We start from the raw sequence: 23,046 nt of genomic DNA on the forward strand, positions 1-23,046 counted from the left end.
AGTGGGTCAAATTAGTGCTCAAAGAGGCGGCGGAAGAATAAATATAAAGAACAAGACCAATTAAAGCTGCAAGCAGCGTTGTTCGGGCCCGCGTATTTGGCAGGTGCTAGTCCTAAGTGTCCCAATACTTTTGTGTACTTTTAGTCTGAAGTGTCCCAAGACTTTTGTCTAGTGTACCTACCTTGTCTGCATTGTGTGGCACGTTGGTGCTTCCTGCTTTTGAGCAGCCATCTTAAAAAAACAGCACCGCAGGAGCATCAGTGCAGCGGGTCTTTGAAGGGTCATAAAATCAAAACCGGAGCAGGTATTACGAATCCCATCTATACTTTTAATCACAAGGGTTGTATCCGTCACCTGTGTTAGTTTGAAGGCGAAACGACAAACGCTCTCAGAGGAGATAGATTTTGAAGGAAGGTGACCGGTTTTTCAAAAAAAATTGTTTTGAAGGGGGAATAGCAAACTTCCTGTAGATTTTTGCTGGGGGTTGTCAATTTATGAAATGTAGGTCTAAGTGAGACCTACGTAGAGGTATTTGTTTCATGTCTCTCCGACCTTCCCAGTGGGAGTTACAGGCAGTTTTGTAGTTTTTTCCTTCCGAGGAGCAGTTTTTTGTCAGTTTTATTAAAAAATTGCTGTAGAGCGCAATTATTGAATTTGGGGTTAGGTTTTTTTATTACAGCACAGTTTTTGCTAGTCCTGATGTGTGTGTTCAGTTCGGTGAGTTTTGAAGCATGTTAAGGGGGTCAAATTACAGCTGAAAGAGGCAAAAGTGACTGTTTTTAGTACTTTTTTGTATTGAAGGGGGAATTGCCAACTTCCTGTTGATTTTAGCCCGAGAATGTACCATTATGAAAGTTAGGTCTGAGTCAGACCTACATAGAGGATTTTGTTTCATGTTTTTCCGACCTTCCTAGTGGGAGTTACAGGCAGTCTACTTTTGTTGTTTTTATAGGGGGCGCTAGAGCGCAATATTAATTTTTTAGGTTCGTTTGTTATAAAAAAGGCAATTTTCGCAGGTCCTGATGTGTGGGTCAAATTTGGTGAGTTTTGAAGCATGTTAAGTGGGTCAAATTAGTGCTCAAAGAGGCGGCGGAAGAATAAATATAAAGAACAAGACCAATTAAAGCTGCAAGCAGCGTTGGACGGGCCCGCGTATTTGGCAGGTGCTTCCTGCCTGTACCCATTCAACATATCTTCACCTGCACATTACCTACTTGCTCTGCATCTGAAACGCGCGCAGAGGAGAAAATGTTTGGAAAAAGGTTGACAGTTTTGACCCAACTTTTTTTTAGAGGGGGAATAGCAAACTTAGTGTTGATTTTAGCCGGGGGTTGTCAATAAATGAAATGTAGGTCTAATTGAGACCTACATAGGTTTTTGTTTCATGTATCGACAACATTCGTATTGGTAGTAGTTATAGCTGTAATACTAGTAGTAAAACTAGTAGTTTTGGTATTAGTAATAATTGTATTATTAGTAGTAGTTATAGTATCACTATTGTTAGTAGTTATAGTATTATTATTGTAAGTAGTAGTAATTGTAGTATTATGATTTGTAGTCGTAGTAATTGTAGTATGACTATTAGCAGTAATTGTAATAGTAGTATCATTAGTAGAAGTAGTAATTGTAGTATTATTAATAGCAGTAATTGTAATAGTAGTATCAGCAACAGTTATTGTATTTGTAGTATTAGTAACAGCATTTGTAGTAGTAATTGTAGTATTGTGAGTAGTAGGTGTAGTAATATTACTATTGGCAGTAGTTGTAATGGTAGTATTAGTATTAGCAGCAGTTATTGTAGTATTTTTAGTATTAGTAACAGCAGCATTTGTAGTAGTAAGTGCAGCATAGTGGTTAGTAGGCGTACTAATAGTGTTATTCTTAGCAGTAATTGTAATAGTAGTATCAATCAATCAATGTTTATTTATATAGCCCTAAAACACAAGTGTCTCAAAGGGCTGCACAAGCCACAACGACATCCTCGGTACAAAGCCCACATAATGGCAAAGAAAAACTCACCCCAGTGCGACGTCGATGTGAATGACTATGAGAAACCTTGGAGAGGACCGCATATGTGGGTAACCCCCCCCCCTCTAGGGGAGATTGAATGCAATGAATGTCGAGTGGGTGTGACATAATATTGTGAGAGTGTAGTCCATAATGGATCCAACATAATAGTAAGAGTCCAGTCCATAGTGGGGCCAACAGGACACCATCCCGAGCGGAGACGGGTCAGCAGCGCAGAGATGTTGCCAGCCGATGCACAGGCGAGCGGTCCACCCCGGGGTCCCGACTCTGGACAGCCAGCACTTCATCCATGGCCACCGGACCTGTGCCCCCCGCGAGGGGAGCAGAGGAGCAAAGAAAAGAAACGGCAGATCAACTGGTCTAAAGGGGGGTCTATTTAAAGGCTAGAGTATACAAATGAGTTTTAAGATGGGACTTAAATGCTTCTACTGAGGTAGCATCTGTAATTGTTACCGGGAGGGCATTCCATAGTACTGGAGCCCGAATAAAAACCGCTGTATAGCCCGCAGACTTTTTTTAGGCTCTGGGAATCACTAATAAGCCGGAGTTCTTTGAACGCAGATTTCTTGCCGGGACATATGGTACAATACAACGAACGCATGAATAATGATCTCAGCGTCGCTAGTGGATAAAATAGAACGAATTTTTGCGATATTACGGAGATGAAAGAAGGCCGTCTTAGTAACACTGTCAATGTGTGACTCAAAGGAGAGTGTTGGGTGGAAGATAATACCCAGATTCTTTACTGATTCGCCTTGTGTAATTGTTAGGTTGTCAAATGTTAAGGTGGTATTATTAAATAAATATCGGTGTTTAGCAGGACCGATAATCAGCATTTCCGTTTTCTTGGCGTTGAGTTACAAGAAGTTAGCGGATATCCATAGTTTAATTTCATTAAGACACGCCTCCAGCTGACTACAATCCAGCGTGTTGGTCAGCTTTAGGGGCATGTAGAGTTGGCTGTCATCAGCATAACAATGAAAACTAACACTGTATTTGCGTATGATGTCGCCTGGCGTGCAGGGCCAAGAACCGAACCCTGAGGAACTCCGCACGTTACCTTAACATAGTCTGAGGTCACATTATTATGGGAGACGCATTGCATCCTGTCAGTAAGATAAGAGTTAACCCACGACAAAGCTAAGTCTGACATACCATTGTAGTATTTTTAGTAATAATAACATCAGCATTTGTAGTAATAAGTGCAGCATTGTGGTTAGTAGGCGTACAAATTGTAGTGTTATTATTAGCAGTAATTGTAATAGTATCAACAGTTATTGTATTTGTAGTATTAGTAACAGCAGCATTAGTAGTAGTAATTGTAGTATAATTATTAACAACCGCAACTGTATTATTAGTAGTAGTCGTAAATGTAATAGTAGTAGTAGCAGCAGCTATTGTAGTCAAATAATTATTATTAGTAACATCCGCAATTTAAGTAGTCGTAATAGTAAAATTAGCATTTGTAGCATTGGTAGTGATAGTAATTGTAGTAGTAGCAGCAGCAGCAGCAGCAGCAGCAGCTTTTGTGTATTATTATTATTAGTAGTGATAGTAATAGCAGCTATTGTAGTATTATGTTATTAATATGTGTATTAGCAGCAGCTATAGTATTAGTAGTAATATTTATATATATATATTTCTATCTCTACTTGCTCTACAACCTCGGGTCACGCTGGTGCTTCCTGCCGTCACCCAGTCAATATATCATTACCTGCACATTACCTACCTTGTCTGTATCCCGGCATCTGTACATTTAAACCCCATACAAACAAGACAAGCAAACAACAGTCCCTGAGAGAATATAAACATGTACAGGTAGGATCATTGGTTTCCCCCGGTGAACGTGGGTACTGACAGGGGACGCGACGTGAACGCTGATCCATTGTCCCCCAGGCATGCAAAGCCATGCAAAGCGGCATGCAAACCCAGCAAGAACAGAGCAGGAAAAAAGCGACGACACCATAAGGACCAAGAGAAAAACCAGGGACATAGCAAAGACTGGGGTTGAGGTATGTTATTCCAGCATGCAAAGGAAGGTGACGGGACGTGGCGTGAAGGTAAGGGTGCAAAGAAAAGGTGCGCACAAGGCAAGGTAAAAAAAAACCTAACACTTAGCCTCAACTATAGACATGAAACAAAACTCGCTAACTGTGGCTATGAAAAAAAAAAAAAAAAACTTACTTGGTAAGGCATGCAGCATGAGAAGAGCAGACGTATTGCATGGAACAGCATGAACAGAGCAGGAAAAAATTCGACGACACCATAAGGACCAACAGAAAAACCAGGGACATAGCGAGGACTGGGGTTGAGGTATGTTATTCCGGCATGCAAAGTGAAGTGACGGTACGTGGCGTGAAGGTAAGGGTGCAAAGAAAAGGCGCGCACAAGGCGGAGACAAAAAAAGTAACACATAGCCTCAACTATAGACATGAAACAAAAGTCGCTAACTGTGGCTATGAATCAACAAAAGACATGCAGCATGAGAAGAGCAGAGTTATTGCATGAAACAGCATGAAAAAAATCAACGACGACACCAGAAGGACCAACAGAAAAACCAGGCGTAAATAATGACATGGAGACAGGTGCTTGAGTCCAAAACGTGAAACAGGTGCAATTAATGAGTTGACAGGGAAACAAAACAAGAGGGTGAAAAAACAGGAACCAGTGGCGTTTTAAAGAAACACAACATAACTAAAGAAAACATGCTCACAAGACATGACAACAAGATATACTAACACCGAACTAAAACATTTCTACATCAAATCTAGTAATACATTATCATCTACAAACTAGAAGTTTTCCCTGTCAGTGCAGGATAAAAATGCAATAAGGTGCATGTATAAATAAATAAATATATAAAAATATATAAATATATGTATAATAAATAAATAGATTACGGTACTGTACAGATAAATATATTGCACTTCTTCACATGCATGTTATATGGTCTTTTGTATTCCAGCAAGTTAATCCATTTTGGGGGTTGACGGTTGTGATGATGTTTAGGGACCCTATTCGTCAGCAAAACTATCTGCAAACAACACATCCAAATCAAACGTATCACCTTCATCTTGACCACGAAAACCACACAGGATGGCTTCGTGGTCACTGAAATAAGTGGACACCACTGCACAATCCACAGCATACTGTGTTGTTTTGACATAAACATGGTCAATTAATGTCCCACTCTCTGTAGTCTCTTGTGTTACATGCTGGCAAAATCCATTTTGGCCCATTAATTTAGAAATTGATGAATGTTTGAGGAGGTCTTCATTAAAATCGCCCATTATAGCAATTGTGTTACTGATGGGATTTACACAATCAAGTAACTTAACCAGATTGGATTTAAAAAGTGAAATTGGATAACGTGGCGGACGATAAATTACTGCCATCAAAAGGTTCTGTTTGGTAAACAGGCACACCAAGCACTCCAGATTTAAATCGGGCACCTGCAGAATCTCACAGTCCGAATTATCTACAACATATAATCCCACTCCGCCATGTTCGAGATCTCTAATCTCAGATAATTTGACATCATTGCTGCTGTAACACAAGGCTCGAGGACGACTGTGGAAAGTGTATCCCTCTATTTGGACACAGTCTGTTGAGGATTGTGCACTGAGCCACGTCTCTGTGACAGCAATACAGGTAGGCTGTAAATGCTGCGTACAAGACACCAAGTGAGCGACGTGGCAACGTAAATTTTGGACGTTAAGCAAATACACAGAGAAAGTGGGAGTTTCTAATGAAGGCTGTGGCTGTTCAATTAGGAATGGGGGCATGCTATCCAATGCCCCCTTGACGGTGTGCTTGCAGTAAATGGCCTTTTCCTCAAAATCTGTAATCACAAGGCCGGATATATCCCTAACACGACTGAGGGCGACATACGCCTGCCCAGCTGCAAAAATCTTGTGTAAACACACGACAGCCTCGTCGACAGTTAGACCTTGCACTTTGTGAACAGTGCAGGCCCACGCGAGTTTAAGAGGAAACTGACGACGCAAACCGCCGCGTTTTGTCGCCGAATCCTCCACGGGGTCAATGGCAGTAGAATGCGGGCATTCTACAGCAGCATGGGAACGTTCCTTTCTCCTTTGTGAGCCTATCTTAGGATCATCAAATTTGACATAGACTACGAGGGGGAAGTCTTCATCTGCTCCAAATTGAATATAAGTCACCGTTCCACATGCGCCATTGACCAGACCGTCTGCCACAGCAACATTTTTACAAAGCATGACACGTGCTTCCGGAGCCAAACACAAACTCTTGGCCAAACACGTGTACGACGTTTTACCGTGATGCCCGACCACGCGCTCTAATTCACCCGTCTTCCTGCTGTTAATAAAATCTTGGGCCTCAATCGTAACATAATCTGGACAGGTTGCGAACAACCGCTTCAGATTATGCTCGCTGGCTTGCATATTCGTGGGATAAATATGCAAAGCAGCGCTCTGTTCCCCCGTCTCCCGAGACTTGAGGATATCGACGTCGCTTTGCGATAAGGGGGTTTCCTTTGACCGAACTCTAAGTCTATTTAGCAGCTCAGAAAAGACACTATCTTTTTGCCTCACAACTGTTTTTAGTTCTACCTTTGTAAAATGACACCAGAGGTCCACACCCACCTGACAGGTGTACAGCGGCCTCCCTTTAACGGGCGGCAACTGATAAAAGTCACCAACAGCTACAACACTAACGTTGCCAAATGGAGAAAAGTCCCCCGTCTGTTTCATTTGCCTTAACCGGCCATGCACATAAGCTAAAAGATGATGATCTACCATACTGATTTCGTCAATGATTAGAATTTGTAGGTGACCAAATTGAGCCCTCAAGGAGTTTATCTTATCTTCACCCAGAGGGATATACGGTAAACTAACCTGCATGCCAATACTAAAGGTGTGGTGAATTGTGGCTGCATGTAAACTGTATGCAGCGATGCCTGTGGGAGCAGTTAAGAGTACGCAGGTTTCATCTGGTTGGTACAGACGCGACAATAGTCTCCCTGCCTCGTACTGGATAGCTCTAATCAAATGGCTTTTTCCAGTACCTGCCCCACCAGTTACGAACACATGGAAAGGTTCTGGGGTTTTTCCCATCACCTTTTCTAGGCACCATTTCCTAATCCTATCAAAAATGCTCCTCTGCGTCTCATTGAGAGAATGGACCAGAGCTAAACCCTCCCTTCTAGGCAAAATGTTGGTGTTTCTCTCGATTGTAGCTACTTGTTTACCACCAACAAACAAATCGGGGACATTTTCCTCCAATTCAACTAGCTGCTCGTCCCTAATTTCCCCCTGCTGCTGCTGCCGCCTCTCCTCTAAACATTCCATGTGTTCGACTTGCTGTTCAGGACAAAGGTCCCCCCACGCATCCTCGTCGACACCGCCCAACAGGTCCGCAATCTCCTGCGCACGCTCTAATCGAGGACAGTCCACTTCAAACTTTGCCCTGTTTTCATCGACGACGTCTCGCACTGGCCGCTCGGTCCCGCCAGCCAACGTCACATTACCTTCCTCGTGGAACTGTTTGTAGAACTCAAAGCCTTCCGGCTTGAGCTCTAAATCAGTTCTATAAGGAAGGAACAACTGCAGCAAACTCTGAAAGTGGGCTTCCTCCTGTTTCTCCAATTTGAACCGCATGTAGCGAACGACGGCAAACTGCGTTCGTGTTCTGCGCAAGACGAACCCTAAACCCCCTAGAAGTTCGATTTTATTGTCCGAGTTTTCATTCTGGCTGAGAATACGATACTCCGAACAAAACGTGGCTATGCACATATCCTCAAACACGACACTATCGGGCCTGTTCTTATACCTCTCGACAATGCTTGTCATCCACATGTTTTCGGACCTAAGGCCCTCTGAGGAAGCCCTTTGCAACAACACACTGAGGGGTAAACTCATCCGCACAATGTTATTCCCTGTTGGAATAAACACGACCTTCCTGGAACATTCTTTCAAATGCATGCTCATTAGCCTATACACTGCCTCCTGAGCGCAGACATCTCTGTTGTGTAAATATACACTGCCCAGTTTCTTTAGAGCGTCTTTAGCAGAGAGATTTCCTAGTTTATTTGCTTCCTTAAGGGCATTGCTCAATAACAGACCCATTTCGGTCTCTGATTTTGTGATGTACTTTATGATGTATATGATGACTGCGTAGGCGTCAGTGACAAAGCTAATGTCCATGTTAGCATTCCAACACTTCAATAGATTCCTATTATACTGGTTAACCCAGGTGTCGTTTACCCCTCGCCTATACACCACCTTATTCTTAGTCTCCAGCCGCCTATAAGCGAGCTCAAAGACTTCCTGGTTGATGCCCACACTGGCAAACAACTCTTCTACACTACCAAAAGGCTCCTCCCTCCCCATGGCATTCTTTACTCTCTCCATAAACATCTTCGCAACCTCCTTTGGCATCTTCCTTCCCTCATCGTCAAAACAGGTGCACTTTGGCCTGTTTTCTGAAGTGCGATCACCCTCTGTCCCCGTTCCCTTTTTAGGACAAACACATTCTTTGATTTTGCAGATGAACGTGCGTGCAGAGATGGGTTTTGGAAAATTGAAACGACATACCGTTTTATTTTTACGACATGACTTTGAATGCCGTTTTGAATGCGTTTGAACCGATGACACAACTTCCAATAGTGTGTCATCGCCAGAGGGTAGCTCACATGACACATATTTATCAACAAACTCTGCAACTTCTACATCTGTGTTTTTATAAATTTGGGGAGCTCCCTCAATCCAAAACAGCGCATGAACATGGGGGGACCCACGCTGCTGGAACTCAATGCGATAAAAGAAATCTACAATCTTGCCAACTGGTTGAGAAGGGGACATGAGTACTTCCTTCAAAAAACAGTGCCACCTGTAGTCAAACATCCTCGCGGCTGTGACCGGGTTGCGACGCAACAGCTCGCACCTATCGGCCCACTCTAACTGTTCTACTGTTTGCTGTCTGCCTTCCTGTCTCAGGATGCTGGCAAGGAGATTTTGCCAGCGCAAATCAGCAGAAGAAAAAGAGCAGAACCATGTAGGAATCCCCAATTGGCGGACACAAGCCAAAAGGTCTTTCTGAACGGAAGACCAAAAAGCTGGCGTCCCGCGAATGGGCCGAAGGAAACGAAAACCGTCATCGAACTGTAGCAAGCGCTTCAGAGACTCGTCGTCTTTGAGCATGCCCGGGGAAATCCGCTGAGAATGCTGACCCCCCTTACCTTTACGCATGGCGATCGAAATACTACTTATCACTTGGTGTAATTCGGACATATACTGGCTAAAGAATATGTATTCCACATTGTGCGCAAAACGGCCGTCGGCGTGCATTATCCGATTATTAAAGTAGCGCGACAATGTTAAGCGATGCGTGCGGCGGGTGTGGAATGTATTAGTGCTCGTCGGAAACAGCACAGGGAAACACTTCGCCTCATTTAATTTGTCAGAAAGCATTCTAACCGGACTATTACCTTCCGCGGGGGCCAGACATACAACATCCGCAAAATACTGATCTAATGCTTCCTGACCGATATCAACAGGCATAAGACAAGTGTCCTGAAACATGCAGTGCTGTTGTCTGTCATGTAACATTTCATCTTGTACTATGTCTTCGGATTCCTCTTCTGCCCCAATTTCCTGCTCTACAGCCTCATCCTCACTGGACTGTGTGTCAACAACAACCTGCTTACCCTGACCAGCCTTTACAACAACCTCTTCCTCCCTACAAAAATCATTTGACCATTCCTCATTGAACTCAATGTCTTTATACAAGACATTAGTTCTCTTTAAGTAATCTATAGCACGCCTGACACGCCACGAGTCAACAAATTGATACTCGTAGTGTCCTTTGTAGGTTAATTTCCGCTTTAACTTAACTTGAAGCAGAGACCCCTCCGTACTGGACCGCGGCAACACATTGGTGGTTTGTACAATGTTGGCCGGAACACAAGTAACAGGCCCATGTACACCATTCTGACCACCCTTAGGCAACGCCAACGCCTTCATAAAAGGGATGCGTAAAGCTAACAGGTGCTGCTCTAAGCTATTCAGACATCCCAGTTCTGGAGGAATGGGGTGTACAGCCAAGTTATTGCTCCAACATTCAGCTGGGAATTGACCTTTACTGATCTTACTATGACAAGTAAAACAAATCCACAACTGACCTCTGGACTCAACAATGGGACAGGGCTCAACACACTTATCATCACAACTATGCAGATAATGCTCACTAATGCAATTATTTGCAATGCCTGCCGTTGCTAAACGTGCTGCATATACTTCCCTCTCACAGCGCAGCACCTGATATTTAAACTGCAGCCTATGACAAACACTACACACAAAATCGGGTCCGTGTCTAACCTTATCCAAAAAACTATCCATGACAAAACCAAAATCTACAGACTTCTCCAGCCTCTGCTTCCGACTCAGCTGTACACTAGCTATCACTTGCTGTCTATGTTTTAAACTAACACTATACTGCCTTTTGCTGCCTAGTTTAACCTTGTCTCTGTGTACTAAATCGGCCATGTATTTTCCTACACTGCGTGCTTTAACCCTGTGCTTGTGTTCTAAATTGTCTGTGTATCTTATCTTACTGGCCACTTTACTCCCGAATTTAACCTTTTCTCTGTGATCTATATCGTTTCTATATTTGGCTATACTGCGTGCCTTAACCGTGTACCTGTGCATGATATTGTCACTATATTTGGCTATACTGCGTGCCTTAACCGTGTACCTGTGCATGATATTGTCACTATATTTGGCTATACTGCGTGCCTTAACCGTGTACCTGTGCATGATATTGTCACTATATTTGGCTATACTGCGTGCCTTAACCGTGTACCTGTGCTTGATATCGTTTCTATATTTGGCTATACTGCGTGCCTTAACCGTGTACCTGTGCTTGATATTGGCACTATATTTGGCTATACTGCGTGCCTTAACCGTGTACCTGTGCTTGATATTGGCACTATATTTGGCTATACTGCGTGCCTTAACTGTGTACCTGTGCTTGATATTGGCACTATATTTGGCTATACTGCGTGCCTTAACCCTGACTCTGTGATCCAAAACATCCCGGTACTTTTCTACTGTGAGTGCCTTCACCCTGTTCCTGTGCTCTAAGCTATATCTGTATTTGTCTACACTGCGTGATGTATAGCTCTCCCTGAAGTTCAAGTCCTCACTATACATTTTCCTATAAAGCAGGGCACGTCTCTCTCGACGGCTAACATTAAATGTATCCTGCAGTCTTTTCTTACGCTTTAAATACTTAGATGCACATGAATCCCTACTTCTTGTACTGCCCTTTACAACCTCTATCAAATCTTTACCTGAATCTAGACAATCTATCCCATCTACTGCCTGCCCCACTCCATCTTTCACTGAAGACCTAGTGTTACAGCCTATATCCCTGCCTAATTTACAATATCCATGACAACGTTGCAGTCCAGGCTTTAAAACACAAACAACGTACTCAAAATGCTGGCCCTCGACATTCTCCAAGTAAATGCAGTCCGCTGACAAACACTTACTGCTGCAACTATACCGTAGCCAACGACCATTATGAAATGTAAAAATGTCAATGCCTAAATAATCTGCAGTGGCCTGGATTTCAACCTCTGTGGCCCAAGTCTTGACACACTTCATCCTGGACTGCTTGATGTACTCTAAAAGCGACATATCACTCTTCAAAAGACCCCGATACTTAGCTTCATTCTTTTGTAGCTCTCTACAGGCTGCCAGTCTAATCTTACGATGGTTCTTCTGTGAACCACTGACAGCCTGAGAAACAGCTCTGAAAAAGCAGTTCCCATCCGGAACTATTTTCTCACTAAGGCAGGGAACACCCAAGTAGCCCACCTCTCTCTGCACCAGACCACCGACTTTCATAAAATCTACTTTTAATTGACTACACAAAGCCTTACAAACGTCATCACCGAGGGGACGGAAAAACAGTTTCTCACTCTCAGATGCAGAGACAAACACTACATCAGAGTTTATTGGAACGTTATCAAAACGCATGGATTGTTTTGACATGCGTTCACCGGAAAAAATTGTACGCTTTTTGCCATCAGTGGCAACAAATGCTGCTGTTGAGCCACTGCTAACGTCACTTAAAAAAGTGAGAACAGAAGCGCCAGACAGTGCTGGGCTCACTTCAACACCAGCCCCACTCTGACACACAGATGGAGCTGCAAAATCTTTTTCAATGTCACTAAATCCTGGTGCCGGAGCAGTGCTCATCTCTATGAAGCCACTCTCCACAGGAACACCGGATTGTGCATGGCTCACAACTGGACCTGCATCACTGTCAAACAAGGAGGTGGTGGCACAAACATCATTGATGTCACTAAGCTCAGGTGCTGCAGCAGTGTTCATCTCAAAGATGCAACTCTCTACAGAAGCTCCAGACAACGCTGGACTTGCACCTACACTAACCCTAACACCACACAGCTCAAAAGGCTTCGGCCCTGGACTGAGAGAGTCAGCCAAACAACAGATGTAGTGATGCAGGTCATCTAAACAGGAAAAGTGCAGTATTACACTGGTACCATTGTGATCTACCAGGCCACAGCTACTACGTGAGTGACTGTCGATCACAACAAACTGTCCATCCTCACAGATGATGGCAGATGTAGACGTTACCAGTGTCAGCAGACACGTGCTGTACTGCCTGAAAATTCCCTGTAATCCATAACGCAGAGTCACAAAGGGACCGTTTTCCTGCTCAACACCCACAGCACCTGATGCTGGGTGTTGACTAAACTGGAAACTAAACAACTGCTCGTCAATAACTACATTACTAGGTAGATCCGGCACGGACAAAAAATGCGACGGATGGCTGAAAATACCCAGGTTGCGCATACTACTGTAAAATTCATCGCCGGAATACAGGATGCGATCGAGATCCTGTGTCTCCCAAGAAAACACGCTTTTCACCACATGCTTAGCTATACTACTTGCAGCAATTGCCATGCATTGCATCCCTCCGTAACTAAACCTGCTATCCCCCTGGTGAAAAGATCCGCGCACAACCTTAGCTAACCTAATTCCCCGACAATCCCTCGCGACCATTGCCACACGACCACAGACGGACTGAGGTTCACTAACACTACCACTAGGGGGAGGAAAAGAAGCAACCTTATCTGTGAAGACCTGCAGCGGCACCTGGGCTTCCTCCTGGACATCACCCAGGCGGCCTAGGGTCGACTCCCGGTATGGGTGCCCCGCTCCATCTTTCACTGAAGACCTAGTACTACAGCCTATATCCCAGCCTAATTTACAATAACCATGACAACTTTGCAGTCCAGGCTTTAAAACACAAACAACGTACTCAAAATGCTGGCCCCCAACATTATCCAAGTAAATGCAGTCCGTTGACAAACACTTACTGCTGCAACGATACTTTAGCCAACGACCATCATGAAATGTAAAAATGTCAATGCCTAAATAATCTGCAGTGGCCTGGATTTCAACCTCTGTGGCCCAAGTCCTGACACACTTCATCCTGGACTGCTTGATGTATTCTAAAAGCGACATCTCGCTCCTCAAAAGACCCCGATACCTAGCCTCATTATTTTCTAGCTCTCTACAGGCAGCCAGTCTAATCTTACGATGGTTCTTCTGTGAACCACTGACAGCCTGAGAAACAGCTCTGAAAAAGCAGTTCCCATCCGGAACTATTTTCTCACTAAGGCAGGGAACACCTAAGTAGCCCACCTCTCTATGCACCAGACCACCGACTTTCATAAAATCTACTTGTAATTGACTACACAAAGCCCTACAAACATCATCAGCGAGGGGACGGAAAAAAAATTTCCCACTCTCTGATGCAGTGATAAACACTACATCAGAGTTTACTATAACGCTATCAAAAAGCTTTGATTGTTTAGACATGCGTTCACGGGACAAAATCTTACGCTTTTTGCCATCAGCGGCAACAAATTCTGCTGTTGAGCCACTGCTAACTTCACTTAACAAAGTGAGAACAGAAGCACCAGACAGTGCTGGGCTCGCTTCAACACCAGCCCCACTCTGACACACAGATGAGGCAGAAGAATTTTTTTCAAGGTCAGTAAATCCCGGTGCCGAAGCAGTGCTCATCTCTATGAAGCCACTCTCCACAGAAACACCGGATTGTGCGTGGCTCACAGCTTGACCTGCATCACTCTCAAACAAGGAGGTGGTGGCACAATCATCTTTGATGTCATTAAGCTCAGGTGCTGCAGCAGTGTTCATCTCAAAGATGCAACCCTCTACAGAAGCTCCAGACAACGCTGGACTTGCACCTACACTAACCCTAACGCCACACAGCTCAAAAGGCTGCGGCCCTGGACTGAGAGCGTCAGCCAAACAACAGATGTAGTGATGCAGGTCATCTAAACAGGAAAAGTGCAGTATTACACTGGTACCGTTGTGATCTACCAGGCCACAGCTACTACGTGAGTGACTGTCGACCACAGCGAACTGTCCATCCTCACAGATGATGGCAGATGTAGACGTTACCAGTGTCAGCAGACACATGCTGTACTGCCTGAAAATTCCCTCTAATCCATTACGCAAAGTCACAAAGGGACCGTTTTCCTGCTCAACACCCACAGCACCAGATACTGGGTGTTGACTAAAATGAAAACTAAACAACTGCTCGTCAATAACTACATTACTAGGTAGATCCGGCACGGACAAAAAATGCGACGGATGGCTAAAAATACCCAGGTTGCGCAAACTACTGTAAAATTCATCGCCGGAATACAGAATGCGATCGAGCTCCAGTGTCTCCCACGAAAACACGCTTTTCACCACATGCTTAGCTATACTACTTGCAGCAATGGCCATGCACTGCATCCCTCCGTAACTAAACCTGCTATCCCCCTGGTGAAAAGATCCGCGCACAACCTTAGTTAACCTAATTCCCCGACAATCCCTCGCGACCATTGCCACACGACCACAGACGGACTGAGGTTCACTAACAGTAACAGTACCACTATCACTAGGTAGAGGAAAAGAAGCAACCTTATCTGTGGAGACCTGCAGCGGCACCTGGGTTTCCTCCTGGACAGCAGGCTCCTCCCTGATGACCGTTGGCTCCCCACAGACCGCAGGCACCTGAAAATGTAAGGGAGAAACGGTGACACCAACCTGCTCCCTCCGTCCGGCGCGGCTGACAGCCACAGGTCTCCGACGACGCATCCCAGGAGAAGCCTATAGAAAATAAAAGAAAAATGTATAGAGGCTGTCTACTTATGGCATACTTTATAGGAAATTTTACAATTATGTATCACATACTCAAAAATTTCCCAACATTTGATTAACAACTACTGGTACTAATAATAACAGTTGTAAAATGGCTGTGGCATTTTATGAGGACGCCTTGCTGTTGAGGTGTTCAGGACATGTACCACCGGTAGGAGACCACGAGGAAGACCCAGGACACGCTGAAGAGACTATGTCTCTCAGCAGGCCTGAGAGCGCCTCGGGAAGAGCATGCAGAAGTGGCTGAGGAGAGGGAAGTTTGGGGTTCCCTGATTGGGCTGCTTCCCCCACGACCCAAGCCAGGAATAGGAGTAGAAGATGGATGAATGGAATAATACACAGAGAAAGTGTTGTATACACCTGTATTATACATCAGTGTCTTACGATTCATTATTGACACTATACGTAGAAAGAAGTTTATGACACACATTACCTGGCCAGGTGGTGGGACAGCAATGCAGTCGGAGTCAGAGGAAGGAGTGAACTCCCTCCGTCCGGCGCGCTTGACGGCCACAGGTCTCCGACGACACCTCCCAGGAGAAGCCTATAGAAATGAAAAGAAAAATTAATAGAGGCTGTCTACTTAATGAGTACTTTATTGGATATTTGACAATTATGTATCACATACTCAAAAATGTCCCAACATTTGATTAACAACTAGTGGTAATAATGGTAATAGTAATAACAGTTGTAAAATGGCTTGGGCATTTTATTAGGACGCCATGCTGTTGGTGTTCAGGACATGTACCACCGGTAGGAGACCACGAGGAAGACCCAGGACAGACTGAAGAGACAATGTCTCTCAGCAGGCTTGGGAGCACCTCGGGATCCCCCAGGAAGAACAGGCGGAAGTGGTTGAGGAGGGGGAAGTTTGGGCTTCCCTGATTGGGCTGCTGCCCCCGCGACCCAAGCCCGGATAAGCAGTAGAAGATGGATGAATGGATTATTACACAGAGAAAGTGTTGTATACACATGTATTATACATCAGTGTCTTAGATTCGTTATTGACACTATATGTAGAAAGAAGTTTATGACACACATTACCTGGCCAGGTGGTGGGACAGCAGTGCAGTGGGAGTCAGAGGAAGGAGCGAACTCCTCCATGGCATCCAACATAGGACTGCTGAACCACACAGGGTTGGACGGGATGGGAAGGGACTGTAGCACCGGCTGTGTTCCAGCCTTCCAAACATAAAAAAAAAAAGTAACATAGTTAATTTTATGTATACAGAATGAGAAATGTTTGTGAGCAAACAATAGCCAGAGACTGTGGCAACGTTTGTAAAGGTTTCAGACAACTCGTTAATAAGAAGAGACATGCTTAACACACTCCAATAAAACAAACTATTTATTTTTGTCTTTTGATGACAGTGACAACCAAATGTCATCTAAACTAGGCTTATACGTCAATCAAGCAATCAATGAATATTTCTATAGCCCTAAATCACAAGTGTCTCAAAGGGGTGCCCGTTGATGTGAATGACTATGAGAAACCTTGGAGAGGACTGCATATGTGGGTAACCTACCCCCTCTGTGGGGGGGGGGTAAGCATAATATAACATAAAAAAGGTGTCTGAATCATGACAGTTTTTGCCGGTTAATCAGCAACACCTGTCACTCACTTTGCTATGTTGTCCTGTCTTGTAAGGAGGCCTCATCTTATAAAAATGTACACTGTTAAAGTACATCATAAACTATAGAGCCGTTGGTTATGTAATTGTACAAAATATATTATCATAATTAAAAACTAAACAAAAACAAAATAAGTGAAAACGGCTCTAAAATAGACAGCGACCCACAGCAACACATTACCTTTCCCTCCCGTCCAACCGTGGTCCACCTCCGGGGATCTGGGCGCCGACGGGGCAGGGGGTCTGGCCTCGTCACCAGGGCATGTGGCGACGTCCACCAAGGGGAAGGAGGCGCAGGCTCCACCAGGATGGGCGAGCCACCTGTGTCGGCATGAAGATAAGAAATTGTATGTTAAACACATGCTCATCTACATGTGTAGAGTACCTATAAAGCAGGGGTGTCCAAATTTTTTCCACTGAGGGCCGCACATAGAAAAATCAAAGCTAGCAGGGGCCATTTTGATATTTATTATTTAAAAAACCAATACATGTATAAAAAATATACATTTAGGCTTCTACTCAGGCTTGATCCCAGGGACCAGAAAGGGATATTGTCCAGAAAATATAGAAAATGTGTCGTTATTCAGTAAAAATGTTTGTTATTCGTCAAGTTTTTAAATCTCTAGATCAACAGTAGGTCAATATAACAATTGTTATAGATTTAAATAGTATGCTCTTTTTTGTTAAAGAAAACCCTTTTTTAATGAGAAAACACAAAATATGCAATAATTGCAGAAATTTTTTTTAAGTGGGATATTTGAGATTATATAATAGAGCCATAAAAAGGTCAATAACTTATAACACCAGAGATTATAATTAATGATTATTATTTGAACAATGACACTTAAAAAGTAATCACACTAAAATAGTAGGGGATCCAAAAGGGTCCTACTCATTAAAGTGTTTACTTTTAACACAATCTCGAGATCAACTTCAAATCTCTGTCAATTATAAGTGTAATGGTTGTTTATGTATTTGGTAAGTTAGTTTTAGGACCTTTAAAAAAAAACAAAAAAAAAACAGCTATATATTTTTACATGGCAAACAAAATATGCAACATTTTCCCCCCAAAATATCTCAAAATATTTAATGTGACGTAATTGGAGCTCTGAATAGTTAAATAATTAATAATGACAGATTAGGATTCATTATTATTTTTTAAAGAAAGAAACAGCGTACATGGCAGCTTTGTGTGATTAAACATTGCGACATTTTCTTGTTACATTTCACCGGGTTGCTCTTTAAATACCACTTTTAATGTTTAGTAATTATTTTTCCAATCGTATTTTAAAATGTGCCGTGGGGCCGTTTACAAAAGAGCTGGGGGCCGCTGCTGTAGATAAACATTAGGTCTATCTATCAATATAACATATTTTAAAGATAAAAATTGTATGCTATTTTTGTCAAAGAAAAATGTATTTAATGAAAAAAACAAAATATGCAATATTTTCACCCAATAAAATTTGTAAGTAGGATATTTGAGATTATATAATAATAGAGCCTTAAAAAGGGCAATAACTCATAACAGAGATTGTAATGATGTTAATTTGAGCAATGACACTTAAAAACTAATCACTGTAAAATTTTAGGGAATATAAAAGGGTCCTACTCATTAGTGTTAAAAAAATACATAATAAATTGTGTTGTTTTTACTGTTTACTTTTAACACAATATTCTCGAGATAAACTTCAGACCTGTTTGCTCTTTAAATACCACCTTTAATGTTTGTTTCCCCCCCCCAATCGTAATTTTGAAATGTGTCGTGGGGCCTTTAAAAAATTAGCTGAGGGCCGCAAATGGCCCCCGGGCCGCACTTTTGACACCCATGCTATAACGCATATGATAAGCTGTTCAAAACTTACGAGCGACCAACTCGGGGACAGGAGGCATGGAGGTCCATGACTGCCGCTCTGCCATCTTCCTCCAAAGAACAGCAGATGCAGTGATGCAGGCCATCTAAACAGGAAAAGTGCAGTATAACACGGTTACCATTGTGATCTACCAAAAAAATTGGCACTTAGTTTATTTAAAGAATACAGAATGAGAAAAGTTTCTGAGCAAACCATAGCCAAACTGTGGCAACTTTTCTAAAGGTTTCAGCCAACTCGTTAAGAGACATGCTTAACACACTCCAACAAAACATTAACTGTTTTAATTTTGATGTTTGTGACAACTAAATAAAAGCAAAACTAGGCTTATACTTAGCATAAGATAACATCAAAAAGCTGTCAAAAAACATGACTGATTTAGCTGTAAAATCAGCAACACCTGTCACTCACTCCTTTATTTAGTTCTTTCTTATAAGGAGGCCTCGTCTTAAGAAAATGTGCACTGTTAAAGTATATCATAAACTATAGAGCCGTTAGTTATGTCATCATACAAAATGTATTATCATAATTAAAAAAGTAACAAAAACAAAAAACAGCTGTAAAATACAGACAGCAGCCCACAGCAACACATTACCTCTCCCTCCTGTCCAACCATGGGCCACGTCCGGGGATCCAGGCAGTCCTTCAGACCAGGGGAAGGAGGTGCAGGGGGATCGGGTGCGAACAGGGTGAGCGCAGCGTCGCACAACAGCTCCACCAGGATGGGCGAGCCACCTGTGTCGCTGAGGTGCACCTGAATAACAGATACAGAACACATTGGCTCCATAAGTGTATCCAACACCACAGAAAGCAAATAGGCTGTCATAACAACTGTACAGTTGCTGTACTTACGCCGTCATAACACCACAGCTCCAACCGATCCAGCAGGAAGCTGCTGGTCACAGCCACGAATGGGAGACCTGATCCAGATTTAAGGAAAATCATTATACTTGCATACTTTGAATTTGCTGTGAAAGCTACAATTGTGCCAGCGCAAAGATGAAAGCATGAACGTACCCATGCGTGCTGCGACGCGGTGGTGCTCCTGACGCAGCAGATCCTGCAGGCCCACGGGTTTGTTCAGACGCGGGGGGAAGTCCAGAACAAACACCTACAGACATTGTATCACATTTATGGCTTAAAATAAAATTTAAAAAAACACAGGCTGCTGTAAACAGCAATATACAACAAAAAGTTAAAACAAACGCACCTTGGGCCAGCGGGTGCGGACTCTGGTCAGGAGCGCGCCGAACTGGACCGCCGCATCGCCACGGTCCAGGTCGTTGCTCGGGGCCAGCACGCAGACGACATCGGGGGTCCACGGGAACTCCAGGCGGCCCACCTCTTTCCTCAAGTCAGCTGCACCTGCACCTGGAACAGACAGAAAAGAAAAAGAGAGAGGTACCTTGGGTAAGGTGACGTCCCCATCCACCAGGCCCCTCAGGTGGGAGTCGCCGATGACGAAGACAGTCTGAAAAAACAAACACTTAGCTTTAGAACAGACACAAGAACCATGACTAACAACTCAGTCTTGACGAAAGAAGAAATGTTACCTTCTTCTCCGGGGCGAAAGCTGGAGGGACAAACTTCACCTGACGGCCAGTCAGGTCCGAAGTCGGCCACCTCCGCACGCGGTGGCGGAACCCAGTGCCGCGCCCTATGTAATGAAGAGACGAAATTGTGTATTAAACACATGCTCATCTACATGTGAAGAGTACCTATAAAGCAGAATGAACAGCCTACATGGCAGCTTTGTGTGATTAGAGTAAACAGTGCTACAGTTTCTTGTTACATTTCACCAGTTTGCTCTTTAAATACCACTTTTAATGTTTATAATTTTTTTTCAATCGTATTTTTAAAATGAGCCGTGGGGCCGTAAAAAAACGACCTGTGGGCCACACTTTGGACACCCCTGCTATTAAGCATACGATAAGCTGTGCAAGACTTACGAGCGACGAACTCGGGCACAGGAGGCATGGGGGGCGATGACTGCCGCTCTGCCAACTTTGTCCTGGCGGCTAGTGCCCGCCTGTGGCCCTTGGCACGCGGCATCTAAACAGATACACACACAAAGAGAGCTGTTAAATTGTAGCAAAGAAAACACAAAGATCAGAGTGAAACATTGTCAACGTTCTTCCACGTAGGGTTATGACCAGTGTTGGGACTAACGCGTTACAAAGTAACACGTTACTGTAAGGCCGTTAGTTTGGGCGGGAACTGGTAATGTAATGCGTTATTTTGTATATTGAGTAACTCAGTTACCATTACTACATGATGCGTTACTGGTTATTTAACGTTATTTTTTTTTATGTAGTATCGGCTAGAAACAGAAGATCGGAGTGTGTTTTATAGCAGTGCTGCGGTGGAAAAGAAGAGGCGTGCTTTCTGTGGGTGGGGGCGGGGGACTCCCAGACCATAGTTGAGAGGCGCAGGGGAGATGTTCCTCCAGGGCCTATGTACTTCGGGGCTAACAACCTTCACTTTACCCGGAAGTGGGTCTTTACAGCTGAGGGCGAATGACGAGGCCGGCGGTTTGTTGCAACTTTGTGACTTTATTGGACGCAGCCATCCACCAAGCTAGAGCACCTGCACGCACACCCTCACCTTTCTCGTCCACTCACTCACTGACGTCCCTCACCTCACATGCTGTCATACCATAAAGACACACACACACACACACACACACACACACACACACACACACACACACACACACACCTCTCATAACTAACATGACATTAAGGTTGAAGGCAGAAGTCGAGTGTCTTAACATTGTCACTACTTGTCTTTTGTTGAGCACAAAGAAAAGAACATTTTAGTAAAATGTAAGTTGTGTCTAGGATCAAAGATCCTATCTACTTAAGAGTTAAAGTGTCATTATGTTGCAGCTATTTAAAATAGTTTAGTAAATTTGTTCTGGCCTGAAATAAATTAGCCTTTTGAAACATATCTTAGTCTTTGTGTGTTGTATGTAGACCACATTGCTTGGCAGAGTTCAGTGATGCAAATGCATGTCAAGTTGATCAACAGAGTGTATTATTCTCCAGTGCAATAACAGTACTGAAATGAAGGCTAAAAGGGCATTAATGGGGGGGGGGGGGTAACTAAACAGTTACTTTTCACAGGAGCGCATAACTTTTTGGTGTTAGTAACTGAGTTAGATTTGAAATAAAGTAACTAGTAACTGTAACCAGTAACTAACCAAACACTGGTTATGACAGTGTTTTTTTCCCTCGCCATTTCAATAAATAAAATAAATCACACTCACCTTAGCAGGAACTATGTGATGGGAAGTGTGTCCAGTGAGTGTGTCTGTGTGGTATTTTAGTGAGTGTGTCTGTGTGAATAATTTATGTATATCTGTTATGTATATGCGTGTTGGTCAATTGTTGTGCTCACAACTCTGAAAGAATTCACCAGAAGCAGTGCACACAACCTGGAATCACAACCTGGAATCAAAGAATAGACATAGGTTTTATTTAACAGCAAATTGTGTATATTTCTATAACCTTGCACTTTCAAAAGGGTTGTAACACAGGTAAACCACAATAAAGACATCATATTATAAAGAAATACAATCATGTGTGCTTGCGGACTGTATCCCTGCAGACAGTATAGATCTATATTGATATATAATGCATATATTGTATATTAAAAGAAGAAAAAAAAAAAAAAAAAAATTTTTTTTTTTTTTTTTTTTTGAGTATTTTATGTGGCCGGTACCGGGCCGCGGGCCGCTGGTTGGGGACTGCTGCCCAACATGACCAAAAAAAGAAAAAACATCTGCGGGGCGTATTTTTGATGCAGGCGGGCCGCGTTAGACAAAGAGAGAGAGTTGGCGCGGCCCAACATGATAAAAAAAAGAAAAAAATCCGTTGGGGGGGGGGGGGGGTTGGACAATGGCGGGCCGCGTTAGACAAAGAGAGAGAGTTTTGGCGGCAAACAGCCGCAGCAAGCTAGCTAGCAAAATGTGTCACGGCCAGGCCGAAAACACAAATATATCTCCCGCAAATATTCCAAAAGCACAAAAATGACTGGCAGTGTGATTTTAAAGATTAGTCATGCATTATGACTGCCCTCAAAATATGAGAGTAGAACCAATGATAAAGCAACAGACAGATATTTATGTAGCATTTCAGGAATATGATAAACTGCTGAACAAAGTTCATTTGTGTTAATTGTTAGCAAACAATATATTTAGCTGAAACACACCACAATAAAAAGAAAAGGACAACCTGCTCTTACCTTCGCTGAGTTCCAGAGTGC

At 43.3% G+C, this 23,046-nt stretch overlaps 1 protein-coding gene across 1 annotated transcript; it reads right to left on the reverse strand.

Moving 5' to 3' along the window:
* Nucleotides 1–1,163: 1,163 nt before the first annotated feature.
* On the reverse strand, nt 1,164–23,040 carry LOC133575594 (uncharacterized). Its single transcript, XM_072912747.1, has 13 exons — nt 23,026–23,040; nt 22,049–22,229; nt 20,730–20,832; nt 20,334–20,437; nt 19,991–20,251; nt 19,798–19,891; nt 19,633–19,700; nt 19,376–19,534; nt 18,775–18,868; nt 17,094–17,233; nt 16,326–16,463; nt 15,715–15,825; nt 1,164–15,230 (listed from the first exon to the last, which is right to left on the reverse strand). The coding sequence occupies exons 3-13, from the start codon at nt 20,830–20,832 to the stop codon at nt 5,043–5,045; spliced, it is 11,460 nt and encodes a 3,819-aa protein (XP_072768848.1). The 5' UTR covers nt 22,049–22,229; nt 23,026–23,040; the 3' UTR covers nt 1,164–5,042.
* Nucleotides 23,041–23,046: the final 6 nt, after the last annotated feature.

The sequence above is a fragment of the Nerophis lumbriciformis genome, unplaced genomic scaffold (genome assembly GCF_033978685.3).
Source record: "Nerophis lumbriciformis unplaced genomic scaffold, RoL_Nlum_v2.1 HiC_scaffold_70, whole genome shotgun sequence".
Taxonomy (NCBI): domain Eukaryota; kingdom Metazoa; phylum Chordata; class Actinopteri; order Syngnathiformes; family Syngnathidae; genus Nerophis; species Nerophis lumbriciformis.